General features: G+C 40.3%; 1 protein-coding gene across 1 annotated transcript in view; it reads right to left on the bottom strand.

The window, feature by feature from the left end:
- Positions 1-1,210: 1,210 nt before the first annotated feature.
- The window catches only part of SH3YL1 (SH3 and SYLF domain containing 1), a 269,051-nt gene continuing 252,219 nt past the window's right edge, over positions 1,211-18,042 (bottom strand). Inside the window, exon 10 of the mRNA XM_082251297.1 lies at positions 1,211-1,618. Within this exon, the coding sequence (XP_082107423.1) occupies positions 1,425-1,618 (194 nt within the window). The 3' untranslated portion in view covers positions 1,211-1,424. The remainder of the gene's footprint in view (positions 1,619-18,042) is intronic.

Genomic DNA, 18,042 nt, shown 5'->3' with positions numbered 1-18,042 from the left:
AGCCATATTGTTCTTAAGTTTTGGATAAGACTGGAGAAGGCATAAAACCCCTTTCAGGTTTTAATTGCTGTCTGCAGTCTCATTAGGAAGAATTGTTTTTTTCCCTCCCTGTACATGTGAAAAAAATAGGAAATAAGGGCTTGTTTACACTTGTTTTGTCACTTAACGAGTGATCTGTGTTGAACTCTTCAGAAGCATATGACAGTGGGGATACATGTTGCCGTGCCATGATGCAAATCATCACAGCCATAGCTTATGCACAATGTAAAATGTCAATAAGCCCACATCATAAAAAAGTATCAATAAATGCTGTATTACATGCTGTTCATACTCACTCGCTCACTCACAGTGACTATGAGATCTGAAAAAAAAACCCTGGTTGATCCTGCTTTTCTCTATCTCTACCTTCTGCCCAGGTCCCCAATGCAGCTAGGGATTTTGCAGAGCAGTGTTGGCAGCTCTGCACATGCTCAGTTTTCAGTGAGATTCTATGCTGAGCATTTCCTGCCCATCATATCTGAGCAGCTCATGTGACTATAGAGTCACACATGTGGGTGTATACACAGTGGTAAATTGCAGCACACTTCCACCCTCCTCCTTCATGCCCACTAAACAGCTAAACACAATGGGGGAAGGATATTACATGTAGATTGATGGAGGCTTCACTTCCCTCTTATTCTAAGACATAGGCTGGAGGGGTGTGGCACAGCTCACACCATGTTATTGCCATTTGATTTCAAATATATATTTGTATGAAAATTTACTGTAAAAAAGTTTAATATTTTTTATTTTAACTCTGTATTCCGAATAATTTTTTTTTAATTTGAACATGTGACCAGCAACAGAGGACTAGGTGCTTCTTCTGCTTATGTTTCCCTGCAGACACGCTGGGAAAGAGCTGGGTCATGTGATACCGGTAAATCGATTAGGAAAAAGGTACTTGTATTTTATTTTAATAAAATAATTAGAGTGTCATCTACATACAGAAATAGAAGGGACAATGTAAATTAAACAGTGTGAATTTAGTATCACTTTAAGGAATTCTCCTCAATGCAGACTCAAACACCAACAAAAACCCGACAGAAGTTCTAATCCCTCCCCACTCTATCCATTCGACTGGTCATCTTTTTTTAGCCATGTAGAGAGCAATCCCTTTGGTGATTTTAAATGTAGGGCTAATTGGGAACTGTACAAGAATTAGCACCATAAAGTACATTTTCACTTTATTTAAATACTTAGGTTTTTATAAACATTTAATTTAATATATTTTACACTTTCTTCAATCTCTCTTAATATACATACACATAAATATAAATATACTCTAATATTTTTGTAACCATTTTGTAACCATTTTGTGCAATATAACATTTCCAGTACCCTTGAAGCCCAAATCTGTGCTTTTTTTTTTTTTTTTTTTTGCAGAGCTAATTTAACATAACATAATTAGCAGGGAAAATTCCCAGCTCTCCTTTCAACCTTCCCTCCCACCAGTCGTATTGAGAGTCGGTCTTTGTCACGATTGTGATCTTTTCCCCAGCTTGGAACGTCAGGTCTCCTGGCTGTAATCCTTCAAATGGGTAGATGGTAGTGGCAGTAATACCTTCTCCTTTTGAGCTGCCTGAGGAACATAAGATATAATAAACATTTAAAAGATCATAGAAGTGTAAAAGTTTACATTGGACTCTGAGCACATATAAAAAGCACTAATTATTTCAGCTACATGTATTCATTATCATTTGTCCTATACATTCCTTAAAGCACAACTTCACTGCTTAGGTCAACATTGACTATTTTAATCCTTATGCTGCTAACATTAGTAAATAGATAGGAAAGTATATCATATTTACTTGTTTTAAACATTTTTTTTTAAATTCCTCAGTTACTTCCTGCTTTTCATTCCTATGCAAATGATGTCATACATCCCAGGAGTCTTTAGGAAGGGTTTTCTTAGCTAAGCACACCCTCCTGCCTGTATGCCTGAGCTAAGGGCAGATGAATCCCAAGAAGTAAATGCTACATAAGTCAGCTGTCCCTTCTCAAGATGACCACAACCAAAAATGCTAGGGGGATTTGAGAGTAGAAACAAGAGTAGAGAAGAGAGTACAGGTATACAATCCATGATGTGTTGGTTTTCTTTTATTTTCCAATCACAAGATGTGGTGAACTGTTGACCAGAATCTGCTGCCTAACTTCATAGCAGATAGCAATTTGGTCTAGCAAGGGTGACATTAGGCAATCATATGACAGAAGTACATGGAATAGTCTTCCACAAAGGTCCCCAACATAAACAGAATCTTGGGGCTGAAAGTTTGTCTGACCTCACAGAGGTTGGAAATGTGAAACTAAAGAATGAAACTACTTCTTTCTAGCTTCTTTATGAGAATAACAGAATTGGAACATTAAGTACAATCTTATTTTCTGAGAAGATTTCCCGCAAACATATCAGAATGCTATTTCTGTATGGATTTTACGGAAATACAGTTTGATTGACAGGTCTTCATGTATCAGTAGACGGGACTGCTCCTGCACCTGACAGCAGTTGCAGATAATTTGGAACAAGTGCGCCATACCTGACAAGTATATTTTGTATGAGCCTGCTTGGAATGTACAAAAGATTATGCATTGGCGTTTGGGGAATTTAGATTTTTTGGACAGGGAAGGATTTTTAGTTGAAGCATCAATACCACCAAACAAACAGTTAAAGCCATTAATAAAGGTTGGGGTCAAATACACTATGAATTTTAACCGTAGAATTCAGTGCACAGTTTTTATTGCATTCAAACACACCTCTGAACACATTTTCTCATCTTTTCACGCTTGCGTTCACATTTGTACATCTCGTCACACTTACACACAGATTTTCCTTTCCTGTTACAGATGCCAAAAGAATTTGGAAGAGTACATGTAGAAAAATGAGGTCAAGATATATCATATTGTTGTCAGAAACTGAACCACCCTAAACAGCTGTGAAGGTCAGTGGGAATACACTACATGATTACATTAAAGGACAGTTATTTATCCAAAACCCTCCACAGTCAGTGAGAGTAAAATGCGTAAGATCATGTGGGACAGACCTTATCATTTATCAGTCAGAAAACAAAAAGCAATGAAGTGATGAACTTTATGGAAACCAATCAGAAATGATCCCTTCCCTGGTAAAACTTCAGTAAACTGAAAGTGTCTGTTATGAGTTACTGCATTTTGCACATTATCATTGCATGCCTCTACTGACTATGTGTTATTGGATGATTTGCTTTATAGAACGTACACATCAACCGATCCACTGCTTTATGAATCCTATGGTTCATTTGGTTCGATGTTTTGGGTGAATTGTTTCATAGCATGAGATAAACCTCCTGTTTCCAATCAGAGCAAAACATAGTATACTTGGATTTTGCAAAAGCGTTTGACACAGTTCCCCACACACGGCTAATGTGTAAGGTAACGTCTACAGGCTTGGAAATATCAGTTTGTAAATGGATAGAAAACTGGCTAAAAGACCAAATTCAGAATAGTGGTTAATGATTCATATTCTGAATGGTCTAGGGTTGTTAGTGGTTCAGTGTTGTGACCCTTACTTTTTAATATCTTTATAAATGATATAGGGTCTGGGATTAAAAGTAGCATTTCAGTCTTTGCAGATGACACCAAGCTATGCAGTGGAATAACGTTATTACAGGCTGTCCTCAACTTATAAGCCAATCTCAACTGGGCAACTATGTGGCAAATGAGGTTTAACATAGAAAAGTGACGGCAGAAAAAGGCTCAGTGGTCCATCGAGTCTGCCCATTTTTCTTTTTTTTTTTTATGTTTTTGTTTTCCTTTGCTTTGTTTGTTTCCAGTAATTTTTTTTGTCTAAGTTGATTAAAGATCTATGTTTGTCCCAAGCATGTTTGAAGCCATTTACTGTTGACTGTAAATGTAATGTTGATAAGTGGAAAGGTATGCACTTGGGGGCTAAGAATATGCACCCATCATACATACTAGGGGGAGTAGAACTGGGGGAATCCATGGTGGAGAAGGACCTGGGTGTTCTGGTAGATCATAAGCTTAATAATTGCATGCAATGCCAAGCTGCAATTTCCAAAGTGAGCAAATTCCTTTCTTGTATTAAGAGAGGTATGACTCCCGAGTGAGAGAGAGATAATTTTTTCCCCTGTACAAATCATTAGGAACTTCATCTGGAATATGAAGTTCAGTTTTGGGCACCAATTCACAAAAAGGATATTAGGGAACAGAAGAAAGTGCAGAGAAGGGCAACCAAACTTATAAGTGGCATGGAGGAGCTCAGCTATAAGGATTAGAGGAACAGGATTTATTCTCTCTTGGGAAGAGGAGATTAAGGGGGGATATAATCAACATGTATACATACATAAGTTGTCCATATAGTGAATTTGGTGTTGAGTTATTCACTTTAAGCCCTTAACGCCAACGTAACTCAAATATGCATCCTTCGGCTTAAGGGGTTGTACCAGTACCGTTTTATAGAGTAGACATTCAGCTTTCTTCTGATAACAACCGATATGGCCGTTATCAAATGCTGTGGGAGGGGACACCCCCCTCCCACTGCCTTCCTCCGCTCTGCCTGGGTCTCCTGTCCAACCAGGAGACCCGAGCGGCCATCCGGCACGTCTCAGATCTAGTAACCCGGAAGCGATGTCATGACATTACTTCTGGTTACTGGAGCCTTAAAAGCGACAGATTTTAAAAATTGTCAGTATTCAAAACAGCCAAACTTGGTGTTTTGAATGCTTTTAGGTGCAACAAAGGGATTTGTGGTCCTTTAGAGCCCAGATCCCTCCATAAAGAGTACCTGTCACTACCTATTACTGTCACAAGGGATGTGTACATTACTTGTGATAGCAATAAAAGTTATCAAAAAGAAATTGTAAAGGTACAATGTAAAAAAAAAAAGAAAATAGGAAAAAAAATTTAAAGCGCCTCATACCTCCGTGCTCGTTTGCAGGAGCGAAAGCATTCAAAAGTCGCGCCCGCAAACATGAACAGTGTTTAAACCACACATGTGAGGTTTTGCCGCAATCGTTAGAGCAACAGCAATAATTCCAGTGCTAGACCTCCTCTATAACTCCAAACAGGTAACCGTTAACATTTTTTTAAAGCATCGCCTATGGAGATTATTTTTATGTACTGTAGTTTGTCGCCATTCCACGAGTGTGCGTAATTTTAAAGCATGATATGTTAGGGTTCTATTTACTTGGTGTAACGTCATCTTTCACATTATACAAAAAAATTGGGCTAACATTACAGTTTGTTTTTTTTTTTTAATTCTTGAAAGTGAATTTCTTTAAAAAAAAAAATTGCATTTGGAAGACTGCTGCGCAAATATAGTGCGACATAAAATATGGCAATGATTGCCGATTTATTTTCTGGGGTAGATACATATAATCGCCAGCACACCATGGATCTTGTGAAAGCAGTCCAAAGAAACTTTTTATTGCAGAAAGGATCACATCAGAAACAGTGCAACGTTCTGATGTGGGTCCTGCGTTACCTCGAAACGTTGCACTGTTTCTGATGTGATCCTTTCTGCAATAAAAAGCTTCTTTGGACTGCTTTCGCAAGATCCATGGTGTGCTGGCGAATATCTATGTACCTGTGATAGATCCAGTGTCCAGCTGGTGATCGCTTCAGCATCCACAACATATGTGCCTATACCAGGAAGGTGTGCAATGGGAATATGAACTCTACATATTCTCTAGGGTCTCTACTAAAAATATATATATAATGTTTGGGGGTTCTAAGTAATTTTTTAGCAAAAAATACTGATTTTAACTTGTAAGCATTAAGGGGTTAAGGTCATCACAGAGGACAAGGGGGCACTCTTTACATCTGGAGCAAAATAAATTGAGGGCCCTTTCACACTTGTGCAACTTGTCATGAAACTGTGGACATCAGAGTTGCATGACATGTCATTTTCTATGTTTTCCAATGATACCCATTCATATATGCCCAATTTAAAGTTGCAGCAACTTCAAAGTAGTTCATGCACAACTTTGGTCTGACTTTCATGCAACTTAAGGGCCAAAGACTTAAATGTTAACCCTCAGAGGTTGAAAGTCATACTTGAATGGTATACAATGCATCTTGTGTGCAACAGTTGTCCATTAAAACTGGTCAAAGCTAATGTCGTATCCAAGTTGCGGCCAATCAAAGTTGTCCCACAGTTGCAATCCAAGGTCGGTGCAACTTTGGAGGCATACAAGTGTGAAAGGGGCCTTAATCCCAAAATATGGAAAGGTTCAAAATGAGGAATAGACTCTCTTAGGCTCGATTCACACCTATGCATGTTGCTTTTGAGCATTTCTCTAGTGCTTTTTGCTGTGCTTTCCACTTTATTTTTAAACCATGATTTTACTGAGATTTTAGTTTTAGTTATTTGGCAGATTTAAAAATGCACAACGCAAATTGTGGTAAAAATGCAATATTTGCATTTTGGATGCAGGTCCATTGAAGTCTATTACATGCAAAACGCAGCATTTTTCAAGAAAAAAAAAGTCCCTGACCCTTTCCAAAAATGCAGAGGCACAAACATGCATTGATGTGAACGTGTTCCATAGGAACCCATGTTAAAAAAATTTAATCCATTGCTGCAAAAAACATGAAAAAACGCATTAGTGTGAATGGAGCCTTAAGAGCTGGTTCTGTTCAGCTCAGTATATTGCTTTTAAAAAAGGCCTGGATTCTTTCCTAACTGTACATTATATAACTTGATACTAACAGTTATAGGTGAAATTGATCCAGGGAATATCCGATAGCCTCTTGGGGGATTAGTAAGGGGTTTTTCCCCCTGCTGGAGCAAATTGGATCATGATTTGCTGGGGTTTTTTGCCTTTCTCTGGATCAACTGTGGGTATAAAATAGTGTATATAGGATTATATATATATTTTTTTCCCTTTTATTGGTTTAACTAGACGGACTTGTGTTTTTTTTTCAATCAGACTAACTATGTAACTCTATAAAGGTTTTATCATTGCTGCGCAAACAGCAGTTATAACGTAATAAAGTGGAAAAAGTGAGTGCTGATAAGGTATTCAATAAGCAGCTAGCACCAGTAAAGGTGACTATACAACCCTTTAATGAACAATGAAATAACAAAAAAAAAAGTGCAGCACTTCACAATAATAAATGAATGTCCATGTGTCGGGTAGAGTTCCAAGTGCAAAACAATCCTATTAGGTAGGAAGTCCTTAATAGGTTCCAAAGAGCAACTGTGACAGTGTAGTGTGCAAGAACACTCACCAGAAAATGAATGAAAACCAGCATATATATCATAAACTTTAGGGTCCAGAGTGATACACAGTGCTTCTTATCCGTGGTATCCCTACACCAGTCTGTGCACTCACCAGATAACAAGCCATTATGAGCCTTGTAATGTCTTGAAGCTTGGTGATATCCTATCCAGGGTAGTTGACAGCAAGGTAAACCTCACGGGAGACTGGCACTGTGCAAAGTAAAGCTTCCACACAGGAGCCCAAGAATTGCTCACATAGTGTATTGTTTATTAAAATCAGAATCCATAAAGCTGCAGCATACAAGTAAAGATGGCCAGAAAAAACGTACATAAGATGGCTGCCGCTCCCAGCATAAGGACATGGCAGTAATGGCATCAGCGTAAAGGCCTCTCCCAATGCATTTCATGCACATTCTCAAGGGATTTGCCTATTATAGCAGTTAAAACATGCTAACTTCCATAATCCACAGAAGTAGTTTCTTGCCAATCGTGACTTTGGTAAATGGAAATATGATTAGTTGCTATGAATGACTTTTCTTTAAAGTGTTACTAAAAGTAATTTTTTTAATTACAATATAAAACATGGTATATTTACCTGGCCTGTGCTATGATTTTACACAGAGTGGTCTCCAAACCTTTTCTTCTGGGGTCCCCTGCTTGCAATCTTGGCAACTCCTCTTCTTTGTGTGCCACCATAACAAACTGCTTGCTATGGGCACACAGTGTGTGCTCTTTCCCGAGCTGCATGTGTTTAGGGAGCTGCGCTCCATAATCATACACAGCAGGGCTTAGCCCCGCCCCCCGCTTACTTCTCACTTAAGTTGATTGACAGCAGCAGGAGCTAATGGATTTGGCTGGTTTTTGGGTGGTTATTTCTGCCTGAAAATTTCTGAAAAAGCCATAGTGTGCATGGACAAATTGGCTAACATAGAGAGAGGAGTTTAAAGGCAGAAAATATAAGAGCTCAAAAAGCGCAAAAGCCTGTAGGAAAAGCTTCTTTCAGCTTCTTTGAGATGCAGTGTGCATGAGCCCTTATAGAGTGGATTGTGGAAGCCTCCAAAGCCTAGGATTTATTCTGTGCTTGTGCCACGGGACAAACAACTATTTTTCCAGTGCTGTTTAACCACTTAAGCCCCGGAGGATTTGGCTGCTAAAAGACCAGGGGGTTTTTTGCGATTTTTTACTGCGTGACTTTAACGGACAATTGCGCGGTCGTGCGACGCTGTACCTAAACGAATTTGACGTCCTTTTTTTCCCACAAACAGAGCTTTCTTTTGGTGGTATTTGATCACCTGTGCGATTTTTTGATCATGCGCTATAAACAAAAAAAGAGTGTCAATTTTGCAAAAATAACAATATTTTTCACATTTTTTTATATGAAATTCCCCAAAAAAAAAATGTAAAAATCTAAATTTTTTAACATTTTCGGCCAATTTGTTTTATGCTACCTATGTTTGGTAAAAAAAAAATCGCAAAAAGTGTATTTTGATTGCTTTGCGCAAAAGTTATCGCGTTTACTAACAAAGGGAAAGATTTTTGTCATTTTTGGTGTTTTTTTTTTAACGCGTAATGGCGGCGATCTGCGATTTTTTTTCGGTACTGCGACATTGCGGTGGACAGATCGGACCCTTGACTGACATTTTTGACACTTTTGGGGGTACCAGTGACATTACTGCAGTAATCAGTGCTATATATATATGCACTGTTACTGCAAAAATGACACTTGCAGGGAAGGGGTTAACTTTATTAGACAGGGAGGGGTTAAGTGTGTCCTAGGGGCGTGCTTCTAACTGTGCAGGGACATTGCTATTGGTGTAAAAACAAAGATCAACGGTTCTACATAGTAGAACCGTCTGATCTTCATTTTTATACAGGGAGAATGACGGGCGGCTTGTTTACATAAGCCGCTCCGCCTTTCTCCCTTCACAAGAGCGATCGTAGTGTGACCGGCGGACATCAAGTCCGCCGGTCACACGCACTGACTTGTCTGTGAACAAGCCGCGCCCGCCCGCAATTGGCTCGCAAGTCAGTGACAGGCGAGTGACGTATCCATACGTCACTCTGCCTGGCCGGGGCTGACCGCCGCAGTATATAGTCATGCGGCGGTCGGCAACCGGTTAAAAAAAGGGAATAGGACTAAAGTGGTTAAGACTGATGTAATAAAAGAGTAGAAAACCTTAAATGAAAACATTCTGTTTTAGGAGTGGGTCTATGGGAATGTTTGACCATTTTTCCAGAAATGCATCTGTGAGGTCAGGCACTGATGTTGGATAAGAAGGCCTGTCTTGCAGTCTTTGCTCTAATTCATCCCAAAGGTGCTCTATAGGGTTGAGGTCAAGACTCTGTGCAGGCCAGTCAAGTTCCTCCACCCAAACAAACTCACTCATCCATGTCTTTATGGACCTTGCTTTGTGCACTGGTGTGCAGTCATGTTGGAATAGGAAGGGGCCATCCCTAAACTGTTCCCACAAAGTTGGGAGCATGAAATTGTCCAAAATGTTTTGGTATCCTGATGCCTTAAAGGAAAAGTCCAGGCAAAACCTAACTAATGCTAAACCTGCTCTGTGCCACATACTAAACCTAATCTATATAATCATGTAAAGGAAAAATAGCTTTACTTACCTTTTCTGCTCCCAATCTGGTCTGGTCTCCAGCGACAGAGGCTGTGTGCAGAAGAGGGCGGACAACGGCTGTGAAATGAATACGAAGTGACGTCACCCATAGACATACTATGGAGCTTCCATTGTCAGATGCCTCTCCTGCATCCACCTCCATGCTGAAGCCGCTGCTGACAGCTCAGCTCGGGACTGGACCACATCGGCTGCAGAATAGGTAAGTACAGTGATTTTTGCTTTACAGGGTCAGACAGATTAGGTTTAGAATGTGGCAAAAGCAGGTTTAGTGTTAGTTAAGTTTTGCCTGGACTTCTCCTTTAAGAGTTCCCTTCACTGGAACTAAGGGGCCAAGCCCAACCCCTGAAAAACAACCCTATACCATAATCTCCCCTCCACCAAATGATTTGGACCAGTGCACAAGGCAAAGCCCATAAAACCATGGATGAGCAAGTTTGGGGTGGTGGAACTTGACTGGCCTGCACGGAGTCCTGACCTCAAACCGATAGAACACCTTTGGAATGGATTAGAACAGAGACTGCGAGACAGGCCTTCTCGCCCAACATCAGTGCCTAAGCTCACAAATGCGCTTCTGGAAGAATGGTCAAACATTCCCATAGACACACTTCTAAACCTTGTGGACAGCCTTCCCAGAAGAGTTGAAGCTGTTAAAGCTGCAAAGGGTGGACCAACTCAATATTGAACCCTGCGGACTAAGACTGGAATGCCATTAAAATTCATGTGCGTGTAAAGGCAAGCGTCCCAATACGTTTGACAATATAGTGTACTTGTAGACTACAAGTAAAAGACATTTCACTTGGTCCATCAAAGTCTGTACTGAGAATGGAAAAAGGTTTGGCCTAGAACTACCAACCTGGCTCCATAAAAAGAGCCAAGTCACAGGAACTGCTGCCCTATGGGCCCAGTAACTCAAGGCGGCCCTAAAACTCTTATAAGAATAACAATGATAATCCACAATGAAAATATTAGCTGTATGTCTTTAAATATCGGTTAGCATGAGAATCTATTTACACAAATATAAATCAAAAGTTTGTTGCTGTTTTTCTTGGCAGATTTACTTCTGGCCAAAATGTATTGTTTATGCTTCATTTTGTTACAGTGAAAGTACAAGATCAGACTATGCAGGGAATGCCATTAATCATTCTGCTGTTTGATCAGTGCCGTAACAGTGGTTTTGTTTCTGATTCAGAATATGTGAACTGTTCTTGGAAAGTGTGCACAGTAATTGGTTTGTTATTTCGTACTTGTAGACATTTACGGACAGCAGTGACCTTAGAAACAACTGAGTGCAACCTCTGAGAATGAAGGCAACCTCCCCTAGAAAGGTGTCTTGGCAAACATGCTAACATTTCTTACAATACTATCTTGTGAAAGACTTTACAGTCTGTATTAGACAAACATAAGTAGCAACGTACTTATTTAAAGGGTCAGACTATCCAAAACTGCTAATTCAGGTCCATGTCTGCTACTGGTAGTCAATAGGGCTATCGTATGTATTGTGAAACCGTTTAGCAGGGGCAGTGAGAAAGCCTCATGATAACCAGGCAGGTAGGCAGACTTTGAGGCTACAACACAGGAAGACATTGGGATGCTTTAATTTAAGGGTATCAATTTAAGGGTATCTAGCTAAAACTTTGAAATATAAAAATATGGGAGCTGCCATTGCTGAGCCAATCATAAGGTCAGATATCATCTTACAGTTGTTGCCCTGCTGACTGCCTGATCACACACATGGTTTGCCATCTGCTGCACATGCAGTGTGGTCAGGTATAAGGCTACCGAGTCATGAGCAGGCACCAAACTTCAATGTGAGTGTGAAAGAGCCCTTAAAGCGGAGTTCCGGCTACCCAGAAGCTGTTTAGCAGGGGAATGCGGCGTCGCCCCAAAATGACGAGCGGGGCCGGTGCCGTCGCATTGATTCCTGGGAGCTGTGACGTTCAGCTCCCAGGAATCATAGCGAGGCAGGAAGTGACGGGGTGAGCCGCGGCTCCGAGGGAGGAAGTACTCTGAGGTGAGTATCTTCGATCTTCAATTGCAAGGTAAGTAAACAAAAAAAAAAATGAACTATCCAATTCCTTTTCAGGTGAGGCATTCCTAGCGGAGGGGCACAAAAAAAAAAATGTGTTTTTGTGCCCGGAACTCCGCTTTAAACTGCTAGCAAAGGTCTGCATGCACAAATTCATGAATAAGATTCAATTTCCAGATTTCGGCACAAGCCCCATCATGACTGATTCCTTTTAAGCATCAGATTTTGGTGCTGTGACAGGACAATTATGTATCTCATAAGAAGTATTTTTAATATTAACAAAAGGGACTCATAGGTGAAATCTTGAGGATAGTAATCAAAACCTGTCATATTAATAAAGTTCAATTTCTTTTCAAGAGAAGTTTAAAAAGTTAGGAAGACATCAGATGGGACACTAAAAGGTAACATAAACAGTGCCAATATTACTTTGACATTAACATGACATTTTATTTGCAATTATGATTTTTTTTTTTTTTTTGCAGTATGCTATGACATTGGCTGCAGTCATTGTACTTATTCACTTATTTTTATGTAGTGAGGTTGTTAGGTCTACTGTCAAGATTCCCATTTTGATTTGGGCGAATTGTGTCCTGAAGCCAGAAGCTGTATGTACATGACTAGAGCTAAGTGACAACATTATCATCTCACACAAGATGGTGCTAAAGTGCCACACATCCAGAAATCAGGAGATTTCCCTCTGTGTATCAAGAGGAACTGCCTGTGACATTGTCAAAATTGCTGATAACAGTCTTATCAGCTAAAATCATTTTTTTTTCAAACTGAGCTTCCAACAAAGATGTAATATAACTTATATGTAACATACAGTATATTTCATACAATGTAAATATACTGTAGAATATTAATCTAAATGAACCAGTAGACTTCAATTGTTTGGTGCCTGTGCAACAAATATTTTATACAGGCATACCCCGCTTTAAGTACACTCACTTTAAGTACACTCGCGAGTAAGGACACAGCTTGTTCAGCTTGGCATGACACTACTCCCGGTTTTTAACATTGGCGTCTATAGGAAATCTTGGTCAGCTTGACATGGCACTGCTCCCAAACCATAAGTGACAGGGATACCAAACTTAGGGGGCACCGAGAGGGGACCCAGGACTACAACATATCATGTTTGTGGCTGGCCAGCTTGCCTAGGTAATCTACCATGTCATAGTCCTGGATCCCCTTAACATGCTCCCCAAGCTTGGTGTCCTTGTCACATGGTTTGGGAGCAATGCCATGTCAAGCTGACCAAGATTTCCTATGGAGCTAGTGTATTTACATGCATTGAGAAGTGAAAAAAGGTATTGCTTCACTTTAAGTACATTTTCGTTTTACATACATGCTCTGGTCCTATTGTGTACTTAAAAGTGGGGTATGCCTGTACCTGGCTTATTTATCATACTACAGTTTATCATACAACATATCGCTTTTAGGCTAGGACCTTTACTGACATCTATTAATATGGAAAGAATATTCATGCCCCTTTCTAACAAATTATTTTTAGGTAATGTATGTGCACTGTAGCACTGCACGTCTGGAAGCAATAGTTACCCCATCATTAATGGGTCAAAAAATCTATTAGGCTGGGTTCCCACTATTGCGAATTGGATGTGGGTTTCCCTGCATCCAAATCGCATGACAGGAGATTGTGACTGGCTCTCTGTGGAGTCGGTTCACATATCTCCAGAGCAAATTGCACAGGAGTCCATTTCAGGTTAGTTTCTGGTCCTTTCAGGGCAGAAATTCAGACTGAAATCGGACCTGATATGGTTAACAGAGTCGCACCGGACCCTTGCTGTGAGCCGCTCCGTGCGGCAGTGTGAACCCAGCCTTACTTATGTCTGGTAATGGCAAGAGCTAGTTAAGTTAAATAGTAAGGTTGAAAAAAGAAGAGCCTAGTCTATCTAGTTAAATCATCTAAAAAAAAAAAAAAAACAGAAAACCACTCTATACCCACAATTAATCCAGAGGAAAGCAAAAAAAAAAAAAAAAAAAAGAAAAAAAAAACTTTATGGAGCATAGTTCAATTTGATTCAGTAGGGGAAAAATAAATTCCTTCCCGATCCCCTGGCAGTCGGATATTCCCTGGATCAACAATGCATCCAGCACCTTTTTAAAACAATCTACAGAGCTGGCCAGAACTATTGAGCTTCAAACTACTGTTGGCTTTTTGGATATATTGTTCTGTATATGTGGATGGATGTGATTCATTAGCTAGCATGAGTATAATAAATGTTTGCATTTGAGCAAAATGCATATAAAGGTGCATGCACTTTTTGTTTGTAATGCAGTGCACCACAACATGCAGTATAATTAATAGGACCGCAGTGCATTAAAGCACAAAACTTTTTTTTTTTTTTTTAAAGCATTGACACTGCAACAACAGGGACCCAGTCTATCAAAAGAACACAATCAGATCATTATTTTTTTTTCTTAAGCCCGTGGTGTGTGAACACACTCAGACTAACACCCGGTGCATAAAAAAAACTGCACACACGCAAACGTGAATAACACAAAAAGTGCACAGGGTGTGCGAAATGATCCTCCTCCGAAGAGGGTGGACCCTTACCTTGATCCCCTGGGGCGCAAGACTCCTGACAGGGACTGAGGTACTCACTATGGCTTGCCCAGCCAAAACCAGGCAGACCCTGTTCTCTGGGAGGACTGCCGAAACAGCCCACCCCAAGTACTAGGTGGGCTCGAAGGGGGCCCGAAGGGAGACCCCATGAGAGAGGGTGAACTAAGCCATAAGGCCATATCCACCCCCTCCCAAGACTTTCAAGGTAGGCCCGAGGACCCACACCCTACTCATCGTGAAAAAGTGAGATAGGAAAGGTGACAAACTACAAATAAAAACACACACAACACACAAGAGTGGGGAAGGGGAAGTGGAGAAGTGCAGGTAGTGCCAAGGTGCAGGACCTTGACAGGCCCCTCGGCCAGGAATAAAAAATTCCTCTGGTCCCAGCCAAAAGGCCCATCCCAAGAGGCAGATGCGAAAAAAGTGTGTAGTGCAGTGACCAAGGTGCCGAAATACTCAAGATGAGCTGCCCCTCACCTGTGAGATTAAGGCACCCCTAGGCTGCCACCCTAGGGGCACGTACACCACGGGCTTCTTTCGGTCCCGGCCTTCGGCCAGACCAGTGCGGCCCACCCCTACCAGGAGGCATCAGAACTTAGACGGCTTAGGGAGAACCTGCCCTCACTGGGGAGAGACTCAACCCAGGAGGAAGGCCCTCCCACCACCATCACCATTCCTTACCAATTACATCCAGGAGCAGTACTAACCGGCTGTGGGAGAACCGGCTTTCTCACTCCCTTCAAACTGATAGGGGCGGATCCCATTCAATTCAGGAGGCAATGGACCCTTCCAGCTTTCTCTGACAGTACCTACTTCCCGGCCCCCCAGTTACGTCCAGGGCGTTCCGGTTCATTTTAGTCCCTGCCGATACTAACCTTCAAAGTCCATACCAACTGATAAGAACAGATACTACACTTGATCTTAGCCAAAAGGCCGAGAAGCGAAGAACACAATCAGATAATATCTCTTTTTGTGCTATGGGGTAACCAAAGATGATCACGGTTACATGATTAGCATTGCTACACTGATTAAGACATGGACTACCAAAGTAGATGAGACTTGACATAATAGAAACATATGCTTTTTTTATTCAGACAAAAGACTTTTATGATATTTTCTATTTTATTGTTCTGAAGAGGATAAAAAAATAAATTTCTCATTTGGATTTGAAGATAATCGTAGGGATGTTATATGTTAGGTTTTCGGAGGACCATCAATGCAACAGATGGTTTCATGGTTCCTATTAGCTCACCTAATCATATTAATGGCTCGTCTGATTGCTACTAGTAATGGCAATTTATCAATCATCACAACAGTTTTACAGTCTGTTCATACCACGTACATTTTAATATTTCACAGAGGGGGCAAACAACTGAAAAATCAATGATTTTCATATGTTAAGATGTTACGAAACCCAGTCAAACATATTTATATATGGTGATGATCAAAGATTACTGTGTAATGAAAGAAGTTTTTTTTTTACAAATTTACATACTCTTGACTTTTAAACGGCTTTCATCTCCAAAGGCAGCTCAACCTCATTTTGTTTTGTGCCAAGGTGATTTATATTTTAGCCCCAAGTGTCAGTGTAACATTTTTTTGGGATTTCCAGCTATCCATTTTCCATCATTTTATGGCCTGCCCCCTAAAGGTTTTTCTTGGTAGAACCCTATTGATAAATCTGGGAACATCAAACATTCATGTGTTCCCAGATTAGGGCTACTCAGAGACTAAACTGCCAACAGCATTGGCGTTAGTGGGAAACCCACCAAGCAATGGTTCTAGTGGAGAAGCCCCCCTCCATCCCCAGCATTGGTGTCAGGGGGGAAAATAAGTTCTACTCCTTTCTAAGCATAGATTACCTGGCTGAAGGATTTCTGTCCTGCACTGTTGTATTGCATTCTGACCATTGACCCCAGTACTGGTAATATAAAGATGCTGTCGGGTAACAGATCACTTCGCCTGACAATGCCAGCAGAGATACTGTGCTAGATCGTACAAGTACCTGGCTCCAGGACACAGCTCAGGTATGCAGGACAGGAGATATTACTGTACCTAGGGGATCTGGGAAGGCTGAGGGGTGGGGGCACCACATACTATTGACTGAAAATCTATGTCCGGTAATACTATTTATGGATGGCATAAGCAGCTAATAAGCCTTAGGTCCCCACTTCTAGGCTAAATACAATGCATATAAGTGTTTGTTTTTGGAATATTTTCACTGTGGACCTCAGACAGAAACAGTTCCAAATAGATATAGGAAGCTAACCACAGTTAAAATCTCTTAGGGTAGAACTCTTTCCCTTTTGTCATGCTTTCTTTATCCTAATGACGTGCTGCTAGAGTCGCCACCTTTCCAGATGGACTAGAGGAATAGATAGACATGGATTATTTATGTATAGCGTACTTTATGTAAAACAGTAACCAACATGCACTCAAAGTGACCCAAAGTATTGAAGTCAGAGGATCAGAATGAAAGCAAAGAAATTTGTGTTTTCAGGACGTAAGCACTGCAAGCCCATTTCTGTAGTATGGGTTTTCTTTAACAAACCAAAAAAAAGTAGTTGAAAAGACTAGACGTAGGTCCACAGCAGCTCTTACACTAACAGAAGAGTCTTTGAGTGTATCCAGATTCTTTACAAAGGTAAAAGAACCTATGTTAAAACTAACATATAACCTACAGTATGTAGACAATTGCTCCTTTTATTGACCACATTAGAAAGTATTCTTACAAAGGAATTATTTCAGTATAAGAAAACATTCAGTTCAGCATCAGAACATTATCAAATATACGTCATACAATAAATTAAAGCAGGGATTCATCTTTAAGCCTCCTCCTGAGCACATTGGGTGCACTGAGCATAATTGTACAACCTCAGCTTCTACTTTGAGCTCTGAGATACCTCCACCTGTTCCACAAGGTTTTATACACCTATTTACACTGTATATGCAGTATACTGTATCAAAGGGGCACATGGAGTTCAATATCAGAAGTGAGAAGCAAACTAGAATTTCAGATTGATATCAACAGATCCTGACCTATCATGGGTTTTGGAGGCACCCAATGAGCATATGATAAAAAAAAATCATAATCAGTGAAAACAGCATGCCATAACAGGAGAATGGGCAGCTAAGTTCTAAACCAAGCTAGACATTTTTCGTAAAGCTCATCTTGGCCCTGCCTCTTCCCGAACATCCTTTTTGGTCATGAGGTCACTCATCATAGTAATAGACAAAAAGAGAGACTTGGGGACTGGCAGAGCCAATATGCAAATATAAAGTAAAAGTCCAGATGAGCATAAACATTAAGATGACTATTATTCTGAATCAAATGATCGTTTTGACATGTGGATTTTTACTGAAGGTAACCTCTGTTTCTGCAAGATTTCCTCATATGATCAGTTTAAATGTTCACACTTTGTGAACTTACTTTAGGTTAGCAGCATGTGGAAAAAAAAATATTCATTTTAAAACACATGTGAAATGCACATAGAAATACAGCACTAATAACTTAATGCAGAACTTAACTGTATCTAAGCACTAT

The sequence above is a fragment of the Pelophylax lessonae genome (assembly GCF_965119305.1).
Source record: "Pelophylax lessonae genome assembly, chromosome: 3".
Taxonomy (NCBI): Eukaryota; Metazoa; Chordata; class Amphibia; order Anura; family Ranidae; genus Pelophylax; species Pelophylax lessonae.
This window is presented reverse-complemented; position numbering and strand designations above follow the sequence as displayed.